The sequence below is a fragment of the Lithobates pipiens genome, unplaced genomic scaffold (assembly GCF_037356315.1).
Source record: "Lithobates pipiens isolate NorthernLeopardFrog02 unplaced genomic scaffold, aLitPip1_a1.2 Scaffold_10, whole genome shotgun sequence".
NCBI classification, from domain to species: Eukaryota; Metazoa; Chordata; class Amphibia; order Anura; family Ranidae; genus Lithobates; species Lithobates pipiens.
Window position 1 is genome coordinate 20541102 of NW_027507686.1, and position 14240 is coordinate 20555341.

Genomic DNA, 14240 nt, shown 5'->3' on the forward strand with positions numbered 1-14240 from the left:
TTAAGATGAGTTTCCGTAGGTTCAGAGGCCAACCCAGGCTCCCTAATAGGTCCCTTATAAGCTGTGGATCCCCGTTCAACTGCGCCAGAGAAGGGACAAACAGGAGAAGATCGTTAAGATACACGATCACAGAGACTACCCTGAGACGCAGGAAGGACAGGACCTCTACCATCGCAGGAAGGTGACCCCCTTTGGTGAAGATACTAGGGAGAAGGGGATAGCCCAAAGGGGAGTGCTTTAAACTGAAGGTGTAGCACCCCTACCGAGGTTATCCCTGCCAGCATGAGGAAACGCTGGTGGCTTTCTGCGTTGGAAATATGCAGGTATGCATCCATTACTATCGATGCCCTGAAACAGTTTTGGTGGAAGAGGTGCCCTCACCCCGTGATTAAAACCAACCAAAAACTTCTGTAGGTGACCAAGACACCCAGACGATTCAGGCTCAGGATGAGCCTGAACTTTTCCACAGGCTTGCGAACCCCAAATGAGAGAATAGAAGCCTTGCCTATTTAATCTGCTGGGACCTTTATTACCACTTCCTATTCCTCTAACTCCTGCAGAGGAAAGAAAGGCACCTTTTGTCAGCTCAGTGACAAGGAGTCTCAAAGGGGGAAGCTCTGAAAACTCCACACGGTAACCTCTTTTGATGATCCCCAACACAAACTGATTGGAGGTGATCATCTCCCACTGGGGGAAGAAGGACCCTTTTTAACTGCTCCCCCTATTTTTTTCTTAAGGGGAAAGGCCTCTTTCTTATAAGCCATGCGATAGCACTGCTTCAAGACCTGGCCCAAACAGCAGGTCTCCTCTAAAGAGGGATTCCACCGAGCTTTGATTTGGACGCCCTGTCCCTCTGCCATGTCTACAGCCTTAAGGCCCTCCAGGCTGAGTTGGTCAGAGCCGAGGACCTTGCATACCATCGAATGAATTAAGCCGAAGCATCCGCAGAGTATGCCAATGCCTAAAGCAGCACGGGAAAAGGAGGATAGAAAAGACTCCTCTGCCGTCATTGCTTCATCTGGATAAGCCAATACTTTGTACTACGAGCCACCACTGTGGCTGCTATGGTAGGCTTAGAGATTTCCTTATGGTAAAACCCAGGCATCTTCAAACCATAGGGTCTAAAAGTGCCCCCATGTCCCCAAGGACAGGTCAGTATGCCTGGACATCTGAGAAAAGGCCGCATCTAACCCGGGGGATTTTATTCCAGATGAGAGCCTCCTCTTCCGCCCAAGGAAACCTTTGCTTTAATGCACCAGAAAAGAAAAGTTTTCCTTCGGGATCCTGCCATCCTTGATGGCATCAATCAAGACGTCATGACCCGGGAACACCCGCTCCCCCTAGGCCCTAGTACATCTGATCGTGGGGTGACAGTGCCTCCTAAGTGATTTGGACAGCTCTCAAGAGCCTTTCCATCTCATCCAGGGGAAGTTTATACCGTGAGGTTCTTTTGGGTTCCCCATCCAAGTCCTCACCCTCAGTCTCCCTTTGGGAGTCTGAGACGGCACTGTCCACTTCTTCCTCAACTTCCCTCTGGAACCCTCTGGATTCTCCCTAACCTGTGGGAGGAACAACCATTGGGTTAGGTGGAACACTCTGCTGTGCTGGTGAAAAGAGTGCTCTGGAGCTGAGGGCATTGAAACCTTTACAGAAGCCGCCAGATCTGCACCCTGTTCTGCTGCCTGCTCTCTAATGGCACCCAAACAGAGCTACGGACTGAGCTATCCAGGCCTTTAAAACACTCCTTACAAAGTGCCTTGAACCAGGAATTCCCCAAAGAGGCTCTACATGAAGGACACTTCCTCCAAGAGCCAAGGGGGGACCTGCTTAAGTCTTTCTGAGATACCTGAAGCAAAAGAGAGAGAGCAGCATAAACTTTAAAAAGAAAAGAAAAGAAACACCAGCACTACTTAAGAGAACCACCGGGAGTGCCCCCTCCTAGGATCAATCTCCACCTGGATCCCAGATGCACTGCCCTTCCCCCCGACCACCTAGGGGGAAAACACACCAGTGGAGCTACTGGTTATAAGGTAAGGGAACCCCTCTCCAGGGCTATTACCTTTGAGTGGCTGGTGCTGTTATCTCCAGGAGTTCTTGAAGTCTCTGCTTCGGACATTCTCCCGTTGAGGAAGCGTGGTACGAACGTGCCTCCAACAGCTACCTGTGCAGACTGTAGAAAGAGAGGCTGCACCAGCCGAACGCTAGGTTCCCCTTCACGTGCCGCGTCCGGAACCGGAAGACGCGGATTGAACGAAGGGGGTCCGCCCCCACCGGAACTGACGTCGCCCGCCTACCGGTCCGGCTTCCAGCTCCCAGCCGGCTGCATACACAGGGGGGCCCTGGACGCCTTCGTTCAGTACCCCACTGGGCGAAACGCAGGGATGAACCTCTCCAAAGACTTCCTGCTTTCCCCAAGCGAAGATTGGAGTGCGTGTAAAGGTCAGTCGAGTATTCAGCTTCCCCAGCCGACTGGACTGTTTGTTCCGTTGAAACACCCACGGGTGAACGAACGGACGACCCCATAAACTTCCTGCTTCCCCAAGCGAAGTTTAGGGTATATGGACAGTACGAACACTTCAGCTCCCCGCTGATAGGACTGTCCCGGACCGACCGATAAATGGTCGGATAGCCGAACGAGGCCGGGGCTCCGCTCGGATAGCTTTCAGATTCACCAACCGAATTCAGCCTTCAGGTTCCTTGGCGATGTCTCCCCGCCGGAGGAAACACCATAACTGAGGAACGAAGGGAGGAGGAGGCTTAAATCATGAAAATGAAGGCGGTGTTTCCTCAGAGGGGAGGAGCCGGTGTCTCTCTAAGGTGGCTGTCCTGAAAGACGATTGGGGAAAAAAACAAAAAAAAACAAACACACACACAAATTTTGATATACTGTCCCCGGTTTTACTGAGGTACCCGGCACCCTGATGGGGCCCCCTAGTGGCATGGGGTCCCTCGGGCAGTGCCCGAGTGGCCCAATGGTCAGTCCGCCCCTGGTGAACCTAAAAAGGTTTTGTTACCTTAATGCATTCTCTGCATTAAAAAAAATAAAAACCCTTTAGCCTGTACAACCACTTTAATCAGAAATTTAGAATTGTGTTTTCTATGCACACTCTACCTACACCAATAGTTTGTTCAGACAAGTCATTGACTTCATTTTGTATATCCAGCTCCTGCATTTCTCTTCATAAGCATCAAAATGGGCTTTATTGTAGAAATTACAGGTTATAGATATACTTCAGAATTAACAGAGCCATCATTCAGATACAAAACCAAATAAGTGAGCACAGAAGTTACCAGTCAGGAAAATTGGCGGTTCCTGCACTCACCGCTGCAGAATCTGAATTGCAGCTCCATTCATCCAGAAATAAAACAGAGCCTGGTATTCATTCAGCCAAGGCCAACCCAGCTCTACAGTGCCAATACTGCACCCCGATTACAAGTCCCAATAGTAAAATCCACACATTAACCAAGCTTACCTTCTATATGCACAGAGTCTGCAATGCAGATCTGGCTGTATATATAATAATGTCCAGGACAAATCAGGATCAGATCGCCATCATAGCACGCATTCACTGCTTCCAGGAGATCTTGGTGGAACTACAAGAGAGAGGAGAAGAAAAAAAATAAAAAACACACACCTCTTTACAACCGCACAATGTGATGAAACAAAAGTCTGCCACTGTACAAAACTGGGAGCAGAGGATTACAATCCATTACTATTCTGAATTTTGTTTTTTGATCTACACAAGAACTTTATATAGCTGGGAGGTGAAAAGGGCTAGGGAAACTATGTAAAAAAACAAAAAGGAAAGCAGAAATTGAAGCGGTAGCTGTTGACAAAACTCTGAACTATGAAGAGCTAAACCCTAATCAATGGCTTTTTTGGTACTAAGGCTAGAACTGTTCCTGTGTAAATCAAGGAACAGATCATGCTGGCAATTTTGACACTGGCTACTCTATTTAATGTAAGCCCCTTTTACTGCTGTGTCCTATAAAGACAAAGGGGGTAGAAGGTGTACAGGCATCAGATACTCCTGAAGTGTATGATGTAGATGCCACTGACACAAGTAGGAAACAAGTCAGAGAGGTTATAGTATATAGGGTCCGCTTGTATTTCGTACTGGAGATGGGATTAAAATGCTTCTTTAAAAACAGGACTCTTGGGGCTTGTTCACATGTGCTTTGGTCTGTGAAGAGCAATCAACATTTGGATTGCCCTTTAGAGAGCATCAGATAGGCAAAGGCACTATAATCACCTCCTGCACCCTCACAATTGCAGGGGACCTGCAGAGCAGCCCCATTCACTTGAAAGAGGGCATTTTTCCTTCCGTGACATGTGTATACCGCCAGCTGCTACCTCTGCAGTTAAAAGAGAAGGGGTAAAACCATGGCTCAAACATGGGTCCCAACCGTTAGTATGAATGAGCCCTTTGAGCCAAGACAAGCCCAGGAACAGCAAGTGCTAAAACAGATATGTTATTTGTTTAAAGCGGTTGTAAAGTCACTAATGAGAAACCCTGTAATCTCCTCTTACAAAAAAGATATAATGGGCAGTATCTGTGTTTAAAATGTATTCTGCAAAATATCTTATTTTACAGCTCTGCTGGGCACTCATGTGACCTACCTGCGCTCTCCTTCCCAGAGCTGAGCACTACAGCAAGAGGGGCCAGGATTCCCTGCCAACGTCAGCCGGGTGGAGAGAAGGAAAGCGGCAGGTCACGTGAGCGCCCAGTGGCGCTGAAAATAAGGTATTTTGCTGAATAATAATAATAAAAAAAAAAAAAAAAAAAAAAAAAACACACACACACAGACACTGCATATTATATCTTCATAAGAGAAGGGATTAAAGGTTCTCAGTAGTAATTTTACAGCTATAGCAGTGGGAGAGGAGGAGAAAGGCAAGGAGATGGATCACACAGACTCCTGAACTGACAGGCAGGGAGGGAGGGGAAGAAAAAGAGGAGAGACTGCAAGATGACAGTTATGTAAACTGACCACAATTTCATGGATCAGTAGCCAGGATTACCATGGTCAGTTTACATAGGACGACACAGGAACAGGCAGGATCTACCAGGAGGTTTTTTTATTTTTTTGTATTTTTTTTTTTTTTTTTTTTTTTTTTTTTTTTAGAAGAGAGGGACAAATGACACAGCACAAGCACTTTAAAGGATCAGGCTTTTTTTTGGGTTACAACCACTAATGGATTTTGTTTAAAAAAAATAAAAAAATTAAAGAACAAAAGGGGATGCTTACCTGGATTTCCTGGTTTTGGTTACAAGACTCTGGCTCCAACCGCTCTCTAGTTAGACATGTCAAGGTCTCAATGGTCATTTTTGTGGACACGACATGAATAACTTTTCCACACTCGGTACGAGGACCCTTTTTTTTCAGGCTGTACCTTCCAGGGCTCTTCTGACAACAAAATAGGTACCTGAAACAGGAATAGAATTAAAGAGAACCGCACCCCAAAAAATAAATAAATAAATAAAAGTGTGGGAAAGGAGAGGTGGCAGTCTGTAGGCAAGCAGGAAATCAGTTGAACACCACCAATGCCAAAGACAGCACAATACCTCAGCAGAGGATTCTCGATCAGTTTTAGCTTCCGTTTCAGGCTCTCCATTTCACCATCCATCTTCATCCCTTCCACCATGGATACGTTATCCAGTTCACTGTCAGAGTCGCTGCTGGATAATGCATTTCGGAGGTTGTTGAACTGATTGTAGACCTGTATGCAGCGTGTTAGAATGGCATGATACTCCGATACCAGCTCGGATGGGATACGCTCTTCCAGAACGTCATAATGGCTGCAACAAACAACGTGAGCGTATTAAAGAATGGTGTGTTTGCCCGAGCAACCAATCAGAATTTAATTGCCAGTCTAATCAAAGCCAAATAAAATCTAAAAGGTGAAAATCTAAAAGTTTCCTTTACAGTAGGGCTCACCCCCTCCCCCCTCCACTGCAAGAGTTAAACACTTTTTTCTAGGGGGTAAAATAACAGCACTTAGGCAACTTTCACACTGAAGCGGCATGTCCGTTAGCGGCAAAGCGCCGCTAGTTTTAGCAGGGCATTACCGCCGTTATAGCAGCGCGCTTTCAAAAAAAAAAAAAAAAGGCGGGGTTAAAAGTGCCCGCTTAGCGCTGCTTTCAAAGCGGCGCCCATTCATTTCAATGGGTAGGAGCGGTGTATACAAAAATGCCCCAAAAATGCTGCTTGCAAGACTTTTTCCCCTGCCCTGCAAGCACACCACCCCAGTGTGAAAGCACTTTCACACTGGGGCTGCAAAAGAGGCAGTTTACAGGCGCTATTTGAAGAGCAAAAATGCCTCAGTGTGAAAGTGGTCTTCTACTTTATTCTTGCTCCTGCAGACTTCCTTCTAGACGAAGCATTTTCTCTTTGCCGCTGCATCAGTCACAGGCACTCTGTCATCACATTGAATGCAGTAGCGGCAGTTCAGCTTTACACATAAATTGGTGTGTAATGTGTTAAAGCTAAAACTCACTTCTTAAATGCAATTATCTCCACTTGAATCATGGTGTGCTTTGTGTATTTCTCCCAGATCTCTGGAGCAATCCAGTGAGATAACTTCTGTACTCTGCAGGCGTTGCTCATGATAGAGACTGCTCATTGCTGCTCTCTCTCCCCCCTTGTGCTACTGGTCTTGTATCTGCATCCTCCTTTCGTTTTTCACAGGCACCCGGCAGTGGATCCCTCCCCAAACACCCCCCAGTATAAATGTAGCATTGTGATAGTACCACTATTTTTCTAAAAGATAATATCCAAGCTTGCAAAGGCATTTGATACAAAGTGAATTTAGTTCTATGGCTATTGAGGAATATATTTATAGTAAAAAGTATTTTGCTTGCCGTTTAGCTTTAACACCCTGCTCCCCATTCCAAGATACCCTTATCCCTTAGCTGTACACCGTCATCACTAGATCCATGTAAATGGCTGTACACCTCATCCTACCCCTAGAACCCTGTAAATGGCTGTACACCTCATCCTACCCCTAGATTCTCCCCCCCCCCTCCCCCCCGCAATGGCTGTACACAGCTCTTACAAGCGTAATCGTGGCTCAGCACATCTTGTAAAATAATCAAAATAATCTTCCTCTTCTTCATCCCAGGGGCGCCAGATGTGTTGGAAAAAGAACCTGAAAGAGAAAAGTTCCAGCACGTCAGAGGAGCTTCTCAGCATTCTATCACAGCAGACAAGATGGGGGAAACATTTGCTAAAATTTCTTTCCAAGGCACAGAGCTAAATGTTTAGACCTTAGAGGCAGTAGATAGCATTTTTGGAAGGTTATGTGACCTGTTAAGAGTTCACATGATCTATTCCTGGTCTGAGAAACAAGCCAGACAAATAATAAGACAGCTGGTAGGCAATGTTCCTGACTACTCAAATATATCATGAATCAGACACTTCCTGAACTCAGTCAAATCCTGCATTAACCTAGAATGGAGAGACCCCTCCTTGTTATTATCCACGTGGGTTTGCAAGGTGGAAGACATAAGATAGGTTTAGGATCTCCCTGGCTCCTGACAAAATAAAACATGGCACCTTACTGCGCAAAGTGGCCCTCTTGGATCAGCGTTAACTTTTTTTTGGAGGACGGCAAGGCCCTTTTACATGGGGACCCTTGAAATCCCACATTAGGGAAATAACCATTCCCTAAATTAAATGTGAACTAGGGACAAAGCTCCATTACTACTCCATTACTGGGCTATAGTCCGCTGTCGTCACTAAGCTGGTCCAGGCTCGGAAGAGAGCCCAACTTTACAGTAGTCATCTACCCAGATGCCTGGGCTGGCAGCTGGCTCAGTGCACCACTGGGAGACTAAGCCAGCAGCTCCCAACCTCTGCACAGCCCAGCATTTCAGTGAGCGCTGGAGGGGTAAAACAGGGAGCCGGTGACTGACCAATCAGCAGTCTTTGATGCAGCAGACAACAGATGGAGCATTGGACCAATGCTGCATCCACCTAGGTGAGTAGAACTGGGTTTAGGGTTTGTTTTTTTTACACTAACTTCTCTTAAAATAATTTACAAAAAGTAGCATGCATTTAGAAAACTTCCTCTCACAATACTGTGGGCTTGCTGCCTTAAAATATCAGGTGCTGGTTCAGTTCATACTGCGGGACAGCAAAAGTAAAATGTGGATGAACACACAATGAGATTCATAAAGTTTATTCACAATAATCAAAAAAATCCAGGAGGGAACAAGCCAAGCTGACGTGAAACACGTTAACAACTGCTCTGCGTGCCGTATTTGGATTTTTTATTTTTGCGAATAAACTTTATGGATCTTATTGGTAGCAGTGTGTGGTCATCCACCTCTTACTTTTTATGCTGAGCAAATAACCCAGACCCCATTGTTTTACTAACCTGACGTGTTCAATGGACATGGCGGTCTGGTCATATTCTCCTGAATCATCATAGACCACATAAAGCTCCTGTAGAGGGACCTTCTGCTCCTTCACCTCCAGCAGGTCGCGAATGCTCTGCTCAGTGATGCACTCCATACGATAGTCACACATGAACGGCTCACACAGCTGCACTACAGCCTTTAAACTGGAGTAGGACATGTCTGTCACCTATAAAGAAATAAATAAAAAACAAACAAACAATTTTCTGGTAACATCAAAAATGCCCAGTCACTCACATCACTTGTCTTGGTAGGTCTTCACCCATTTGTGAACTACAAAACCATTAGCTTAGAAAAAACACACAAAAAAGAAATGCAGTCAAGGGGTGAATACACAAAATCTATTGTATACCTCAACAAGAACCTCAAAGATGTCCGTGCGCCAAACGGACTTCCAGCCGGAGGATTCCAGAGCCTTTTCTAAGTATTCTGATATGAACTCCATCACTTCGGATGGTTTGGCATCTCCTGTGAAGGGATCCAAAACAACAAGGCTTAAAAGGCAGTTTACCTTTTGCAAAAATTGTTATACCCCTATTTAGGGTGTAAAACGTAACATGGTGCAAATAAACCCCCCCCCCCCCCACCAAAAGTGTGCAGGGGTTCTTCTCCCCTGCAGTATCACACTATCACTAACATTTTGCATGGCTGTGCAGTAGGTAGTATTAAACTCTTCAGTTTTTGTACAAAACTTTTTTTTTGTAATATGTGGCCTCCACTTGAATTTTGTTCTATTAAAAGGTGCTCATCCTGGATCGTTCAGCACCCCATCCCCAAGCTTCCTGTCGAGAACCTCGCAGAAAGGTCACAGAACTACATGTCCCATCTCCCTTAAAGCCATCTAAGAGCACACAGTATGTGCCCCATCCTTATTGAGACTCAGTCTCAGGAGGCGCTGTCAATCAACTACCTGGAAGGAGGAGCTTGATGTCATGGGATTTAGACTCATTTGTGCCCGTCAGCGCATGCATGCTTGCTTGGGAGGTCTGGCCGTTATCCCTTTTCCATGCAAGGCTGGCCACCACAGGGCTCCTTGCAAGGCGGTGATAACACACACACACACACACACACACACACACACACACACACAAAAATAAATAAATTTGAAAACAGAGGAGATAAGATTTTTAGATACAGCATGCCAAGCAATGACATGCGCAGCATACATGGTAAAAGGTCTTTTCACTTGATTTTTACATGTAGGAGAGAAATGTCAGAATTGGCCTGGGCTGGAAGTAGTTAAAGTTGTAAGGCAGAAGGTTTTTGATCTTTGATCATTATATGCATCAAGATAAAATCCTTTGGTGTGCAGCAGCCCCCCCTCAGCCCCCTTAATACTTACATGTGCTCCATCAAGATCCAGCGGTGTTGCACGAGAGCCTCGGATGTCTGGGACCCCCCCTCCTCATTGGCTTACTGACTTTGACAGCAGTGGGAGCCAATCAGATGAGGGGGGGCTGTGTCTCTGAATGGACTCACAGAGCAGCAGTTTGGTTCGGGTGCCCTCATACCAAGCTGCTTGCTGTGGAGGGTACTCAGCAGGAGGGAGGGGCCAGGAGCGCAGGCGAGGGACCCAAGAAGAGGAGGATCTGGGCTGCTCTTTGCAAAACCACAGCACAGAGCAGGCAAGTATAACTGTTTATTTAAAAACAACAAAGAGACTTTAGTATCACTTTAAAGTGGTTGTAAAGGCAGAGAGGTTTTTTTTTTTTTTTATCTTAAAGCAGAGGTTCACACCGGTTTTCGACACACATTATCTCCCGCTGCCATCAAAGTCAGTTAGCCAATCAGTAGAGAGAGGGGCCACCTCTCCGTGTCTGAATAGACACAGGGAGCTGTGACTCGGCTCAGGTGCCCCATAGCAAGCTGCTTGCTTTGGGGCACTTGACAGGATGGAGGGGCCAGGAGCACCAAAGAAGGAACTGAGAAGAGGAGGAGCCGGGCTGCTCTGTGCAAAACCAACTGCATAGAGAAGGTAAGTATAACATGTTTTTTTATTTTTATAGAAAGAAAAACAAGACTTTACAATCACTTTAGGAAACAACATTTTACAGATATAATTTCTTTCCCATTATACGGCTGCAAGATAGAACATGGTCTTGCATACACTGTATAGTTGATTTAGGCAAAAGCGTTTTGCATAGCAGAGGACGACCATTTTCGGTCATAACACCTCTGTGGGGCCCATTTTTAGCAGAGACCGGCAACTGGTATCAGCTGGAAATTGCAGGGTTTATTCCATACCACACCTGCATTTTACATGCCATTCATACTGTACAGTCAAGGCCCTAGTGTCTGACAGATTCCCCTGCAAAGAGATTTCTGTGACTGGGGTGATATGACCAGGTTTTACTCCCCAGCTGCCCAATTTCCCCCCAGCCATTCATTTGAATGGGGTTTCACTTGCATTGGTATCCCAAACCAACAAAGCACTAGACACAGGTGTAAAGCACATCACTATCCTTTTTTTTTTTTTTTTTTTTTTTAAAAGCAGCGATACCACCATTTCATAAACAGGGCCCTGTGTCTCAGCGGCCCCCAGTCTTGGGTGATGTGACTTTCTGACCCGTTATTGGCCATCAGAAGCTTTCATGGTAGCAGGATTGTTGGGGGGGGGGTGCGTATGGTGGATGTCATTAGTAATTAGGAGATGGCGCAGAACACTATGGAGCCATGAGGAGCTTTGCTGCAGGAAATGGAGAAAAAATAAAAGCATAGGAACTCGTACATACCCAGGAGATAATCCTTGTAGGCCTCAAACCTCTCATAGAAGAGAAGATTGCTGGTCTGGAATAAGTCTGGAAACTGGACGGTTCCTGATAAAACACGGCATGGAGACACCCGGCCCAGCTTTTTGTGGCTGCCGTAGTCACTGTCCTCATCTTCCGCAAACAAGGCTAGAGGTAAAGAACACAAGTTACTAAACACATCCTATTATATGCCAGGGAAGGACTTGAGGTATTCACATGCGTCATTTTTTGGGCTAATCCTGCATTTGCAGGGGGTGGGGTGGGGGGTAGCTCAGTACCAAAAGGAGCAGGCATGCCAGAGAACATTTAGCCTCCAATGGAGGCCTTTTTTTGAGACCCGTCATGAGAGAAATACATGGATTGCTAGGTTAGCCTACTTCTCAACCAGACCTACTTACCTGGTTGTCAAGCTGATCCTCGGACTAAATGATTTTAGTCCCTGAACTAGCACAAGTGAAGTCAGAACTTTGACCTGCATACTTGTTCCAGGTAGAGGACTCAAAAATAGAAGCCCGAGGATTGGTACAAAACCGGAGTAGTTCGCATTATCAGGAGGTCAGCAAAGAAGGTATATAGATTCCTCCTATGACAGGTTTCCTTACATGAGCCCCAGTCTGTACATACCCGATATTGCAGGCCATACATTTTAATTGTAGCCAATTGAATGCAGCCGAAATGTGCCTCTTCATCCAATGTGTATGTATAAAACGCCTTTGTGGAGTCAGACATCGGGGTTGATGTTTTTCAAATGGGAGGACTTGACCTCAACTAAAAATTCAGATTGACTTTGCTGCCTCGGCTATACTTACATTCGAGCAATGACAACGGCCTCTGTCCAAGGGACTTGTAAATAAAAGATCTTACTTACTACAGAGCCCAACATTCCTGGAGATATGACCCCTCTAGGGGAGACCTCCAGCATAAAGCAGGCAAGTATGACTTTATTATTTATTTTTTGTTATAGAACAGAGGGGTTTACATTTACATCGATGGGTTTAGTTCTATTTTTAAGTGAGAAATATAATAAAATTATATAAAGTTCACTCTCCCTCCCCCATAACAGCCAGCTCAGACATGTACAGCACTTATTCTGCACAAGAAAAGATAAAATCTGAAAATCTCAGCACTACCCCCCCCCCCCCCCCCCCCGGGGTTCAATCCCATCAGGACATTCTGTAGGTGGAGATCCCTGAAGGGACAGAGAAAGGCCGTTACCTGTCAAACGCATGTCCATAATTACACACATACCTCGCTAGGTGTGTCCATTCCTCCCACACAGAGGATCTCTGCACTCAGGGGGTTCATTTACTGGAGAGTGCAAAATCTGGTGCAGCCGTGCATGATAGCGAAGGACGCGCCAAGATCGACCACCGAAAATAGGATTATCAGCGTTTTGTCAATAGCAAAAAATAAAATTAAAAAAATGCCAATAAAGGCACGCTGCATCACATTTTATGCATGAAGGCAAAAATCTTCTGTGTGCAATGTGTGATTCACATGTGTTCGGGTTTAAAGGGATGAGGTGGCAACCACAACCTAAACCCCCCCCCCCACAAGCGTGCGGATCGCTGACAGCCCCCCCCCCCCCCCGCCTCCGAGCAAGTGCATCTCCAAACATACCTCTGAGCATTCGTTTACATTCGAGAGCCCCCCGCATCCGAGCGTGTGCACCGCGAGAGCCCCCCGCCTCCAAGCGAGCGCACCCCCCCCCCCCGCCTCCGAGCGAGCCCCCAAGAGCCCCCCCGCCTCCGAGCGAGCCCCCAAGAGCCCCCCCGCCTCCGAGCGAGCCCCCAAGAGCCCCCCGCCTCCGAGCGAGCCCCCAAGAGCCCCCCCGCCTCCGAGCGAGCCCCCAAGAGCCCCCCCGCCTCCGAGCGAGCGCACCGCCAAACATACCTCAGAGTATTCGTTTACCTTCGAGAGTCTCCCACATCCGAACGTGTGCACCGCCGAGCGCCCACCCCTGCCTCTGAGCGAGCGCACCTCCAAGAGACCCCCACATTATCCCCCCCTCCGAGCAAGCGCACCTCCAAGAGCCCCCGCCTCTGAGAGAACACACCTCCAAGAGCCCCCCGTCTCTAAGAGAACGCACCTCCAAGGGCCCCCACACATTACCCCGCCTCCGAGCAAGTGCACCCCCAAGAGCCCCCCGCCTAAGAGCCTGCACACCCCCCCCCCCCCAGAGCCTCCCACCTCCAAGAGCTCCCCACATTACCCCCGCCTCCGAGCAAGCGCACCCCCAAGAGCCCCCCGCGTCCGAGCCTGCACACTTCCAAGAGCCCCCCACATTACCCCCGCCAGCGAGCAAGCGCACCCCCTAGAGCCTCCCGCCTCCAAGAGCCCTCTTCGAGCTTACCCCACCTCCGAGCGTACAGACTGCCAAGACCCCCCCCCCCCCCCTGAGCGCACCACCAGGCATACCTTTGAGAACCTGTACCTCCAATTATAACTCGGTGAGCCCCCTCCTTACTACAACCCCCCCATTGTCCCCTATTTCCATGGACTACAAATCTGTTCTGTAAAGGGAGGCGTTCTATAGTCCCAGTACTATGCCTGTCCTCGGGTGACAACCCTACAATATTGCTCAGTACGGTTGTCACCCTCAGACAGGAAGTGCTGGGTTATCATGGTTACTGCCCCCAATCAGGGCAGAAGAGGATAGAGCCAGGTGGGTTGTCATGGTACCTGCCCCCCCCAGGTGACCCGTCAGCGCTCCTCACCCAGCCTGACGTCCTGACACATCTCCCGGTCCAGGCCGCCCTCCGCCTCTCCCTCCTCCAGGAGCCCCGCCATTCTTCTCTCCGACATTTCCGGACACTGCCCGCCCCGACTCTATTCAAATCCCCCGCTTCACCCGCCCTCCTACGTCACCCGCATCCGCAGTGCCCATTGGTTGACGACTGCTTCATGCTGAAGCGAAAGAGACGGGCGGACATGTGTTTGGAGTGCACGGCGAGTACTCTATCGCCATCTGCTGGCGGGAGACAACGCTGCAGGTTGTTTTAGAAAGCGCTAATTAACGCCATCTGCTGGCGGAAGGCGGCACTGCAGAATAAGCGAATCTCCCAGTATA

The 14240-nt window shown here is 47.7% G+C and overlaps 1 protein-coding gene across 2 annotated transcripts in view; it reads right to left on the reverse strand.

Annotated features, from left to right (window-relative positions):
- SHCBP1 (SHC binding and spindle associated 1) overlaps positions 1-13988 on the reverse strand; it is a 29752-nt gene extending 15764 nt beyond the window's left edge. For both annotated transcript variants that reach the window (XM_077452385.1, XM_077452378.1), the window contains exons 1-8: positions 13888-13988; positions 11153-11317; positions 8773-8888; positions 8381-8589; positions 7058-7150; positions 5568-5801; positions 5251-5428; positions 3474-3594 (exon numbers count right to left, since the gene is read on the reverse strand). In XM_077452385.1, the coding sequence (XP_077308511.1) occupies positions 3474-3594; positions 5251-5428; positions 5568-5801; positions 7058-7150; positions 8381-8589; positions 8773-8888; positions 11153-11317; positions 13888-13975 (1204 nt within the window). In that variant the 5' untranslated portion in view covers positions 13976-13988. The remainder of the gene's footprint in view (positions 1-3473; positions 3595-5250; positions 5429-5567; positions 5802-7057; positions 7151-8380; positions 8590-8772; positions 8889-11152; positions 11318-13887) is intronic.
- Positions 13989-14240: the final 252 nt, after the last annotated feature.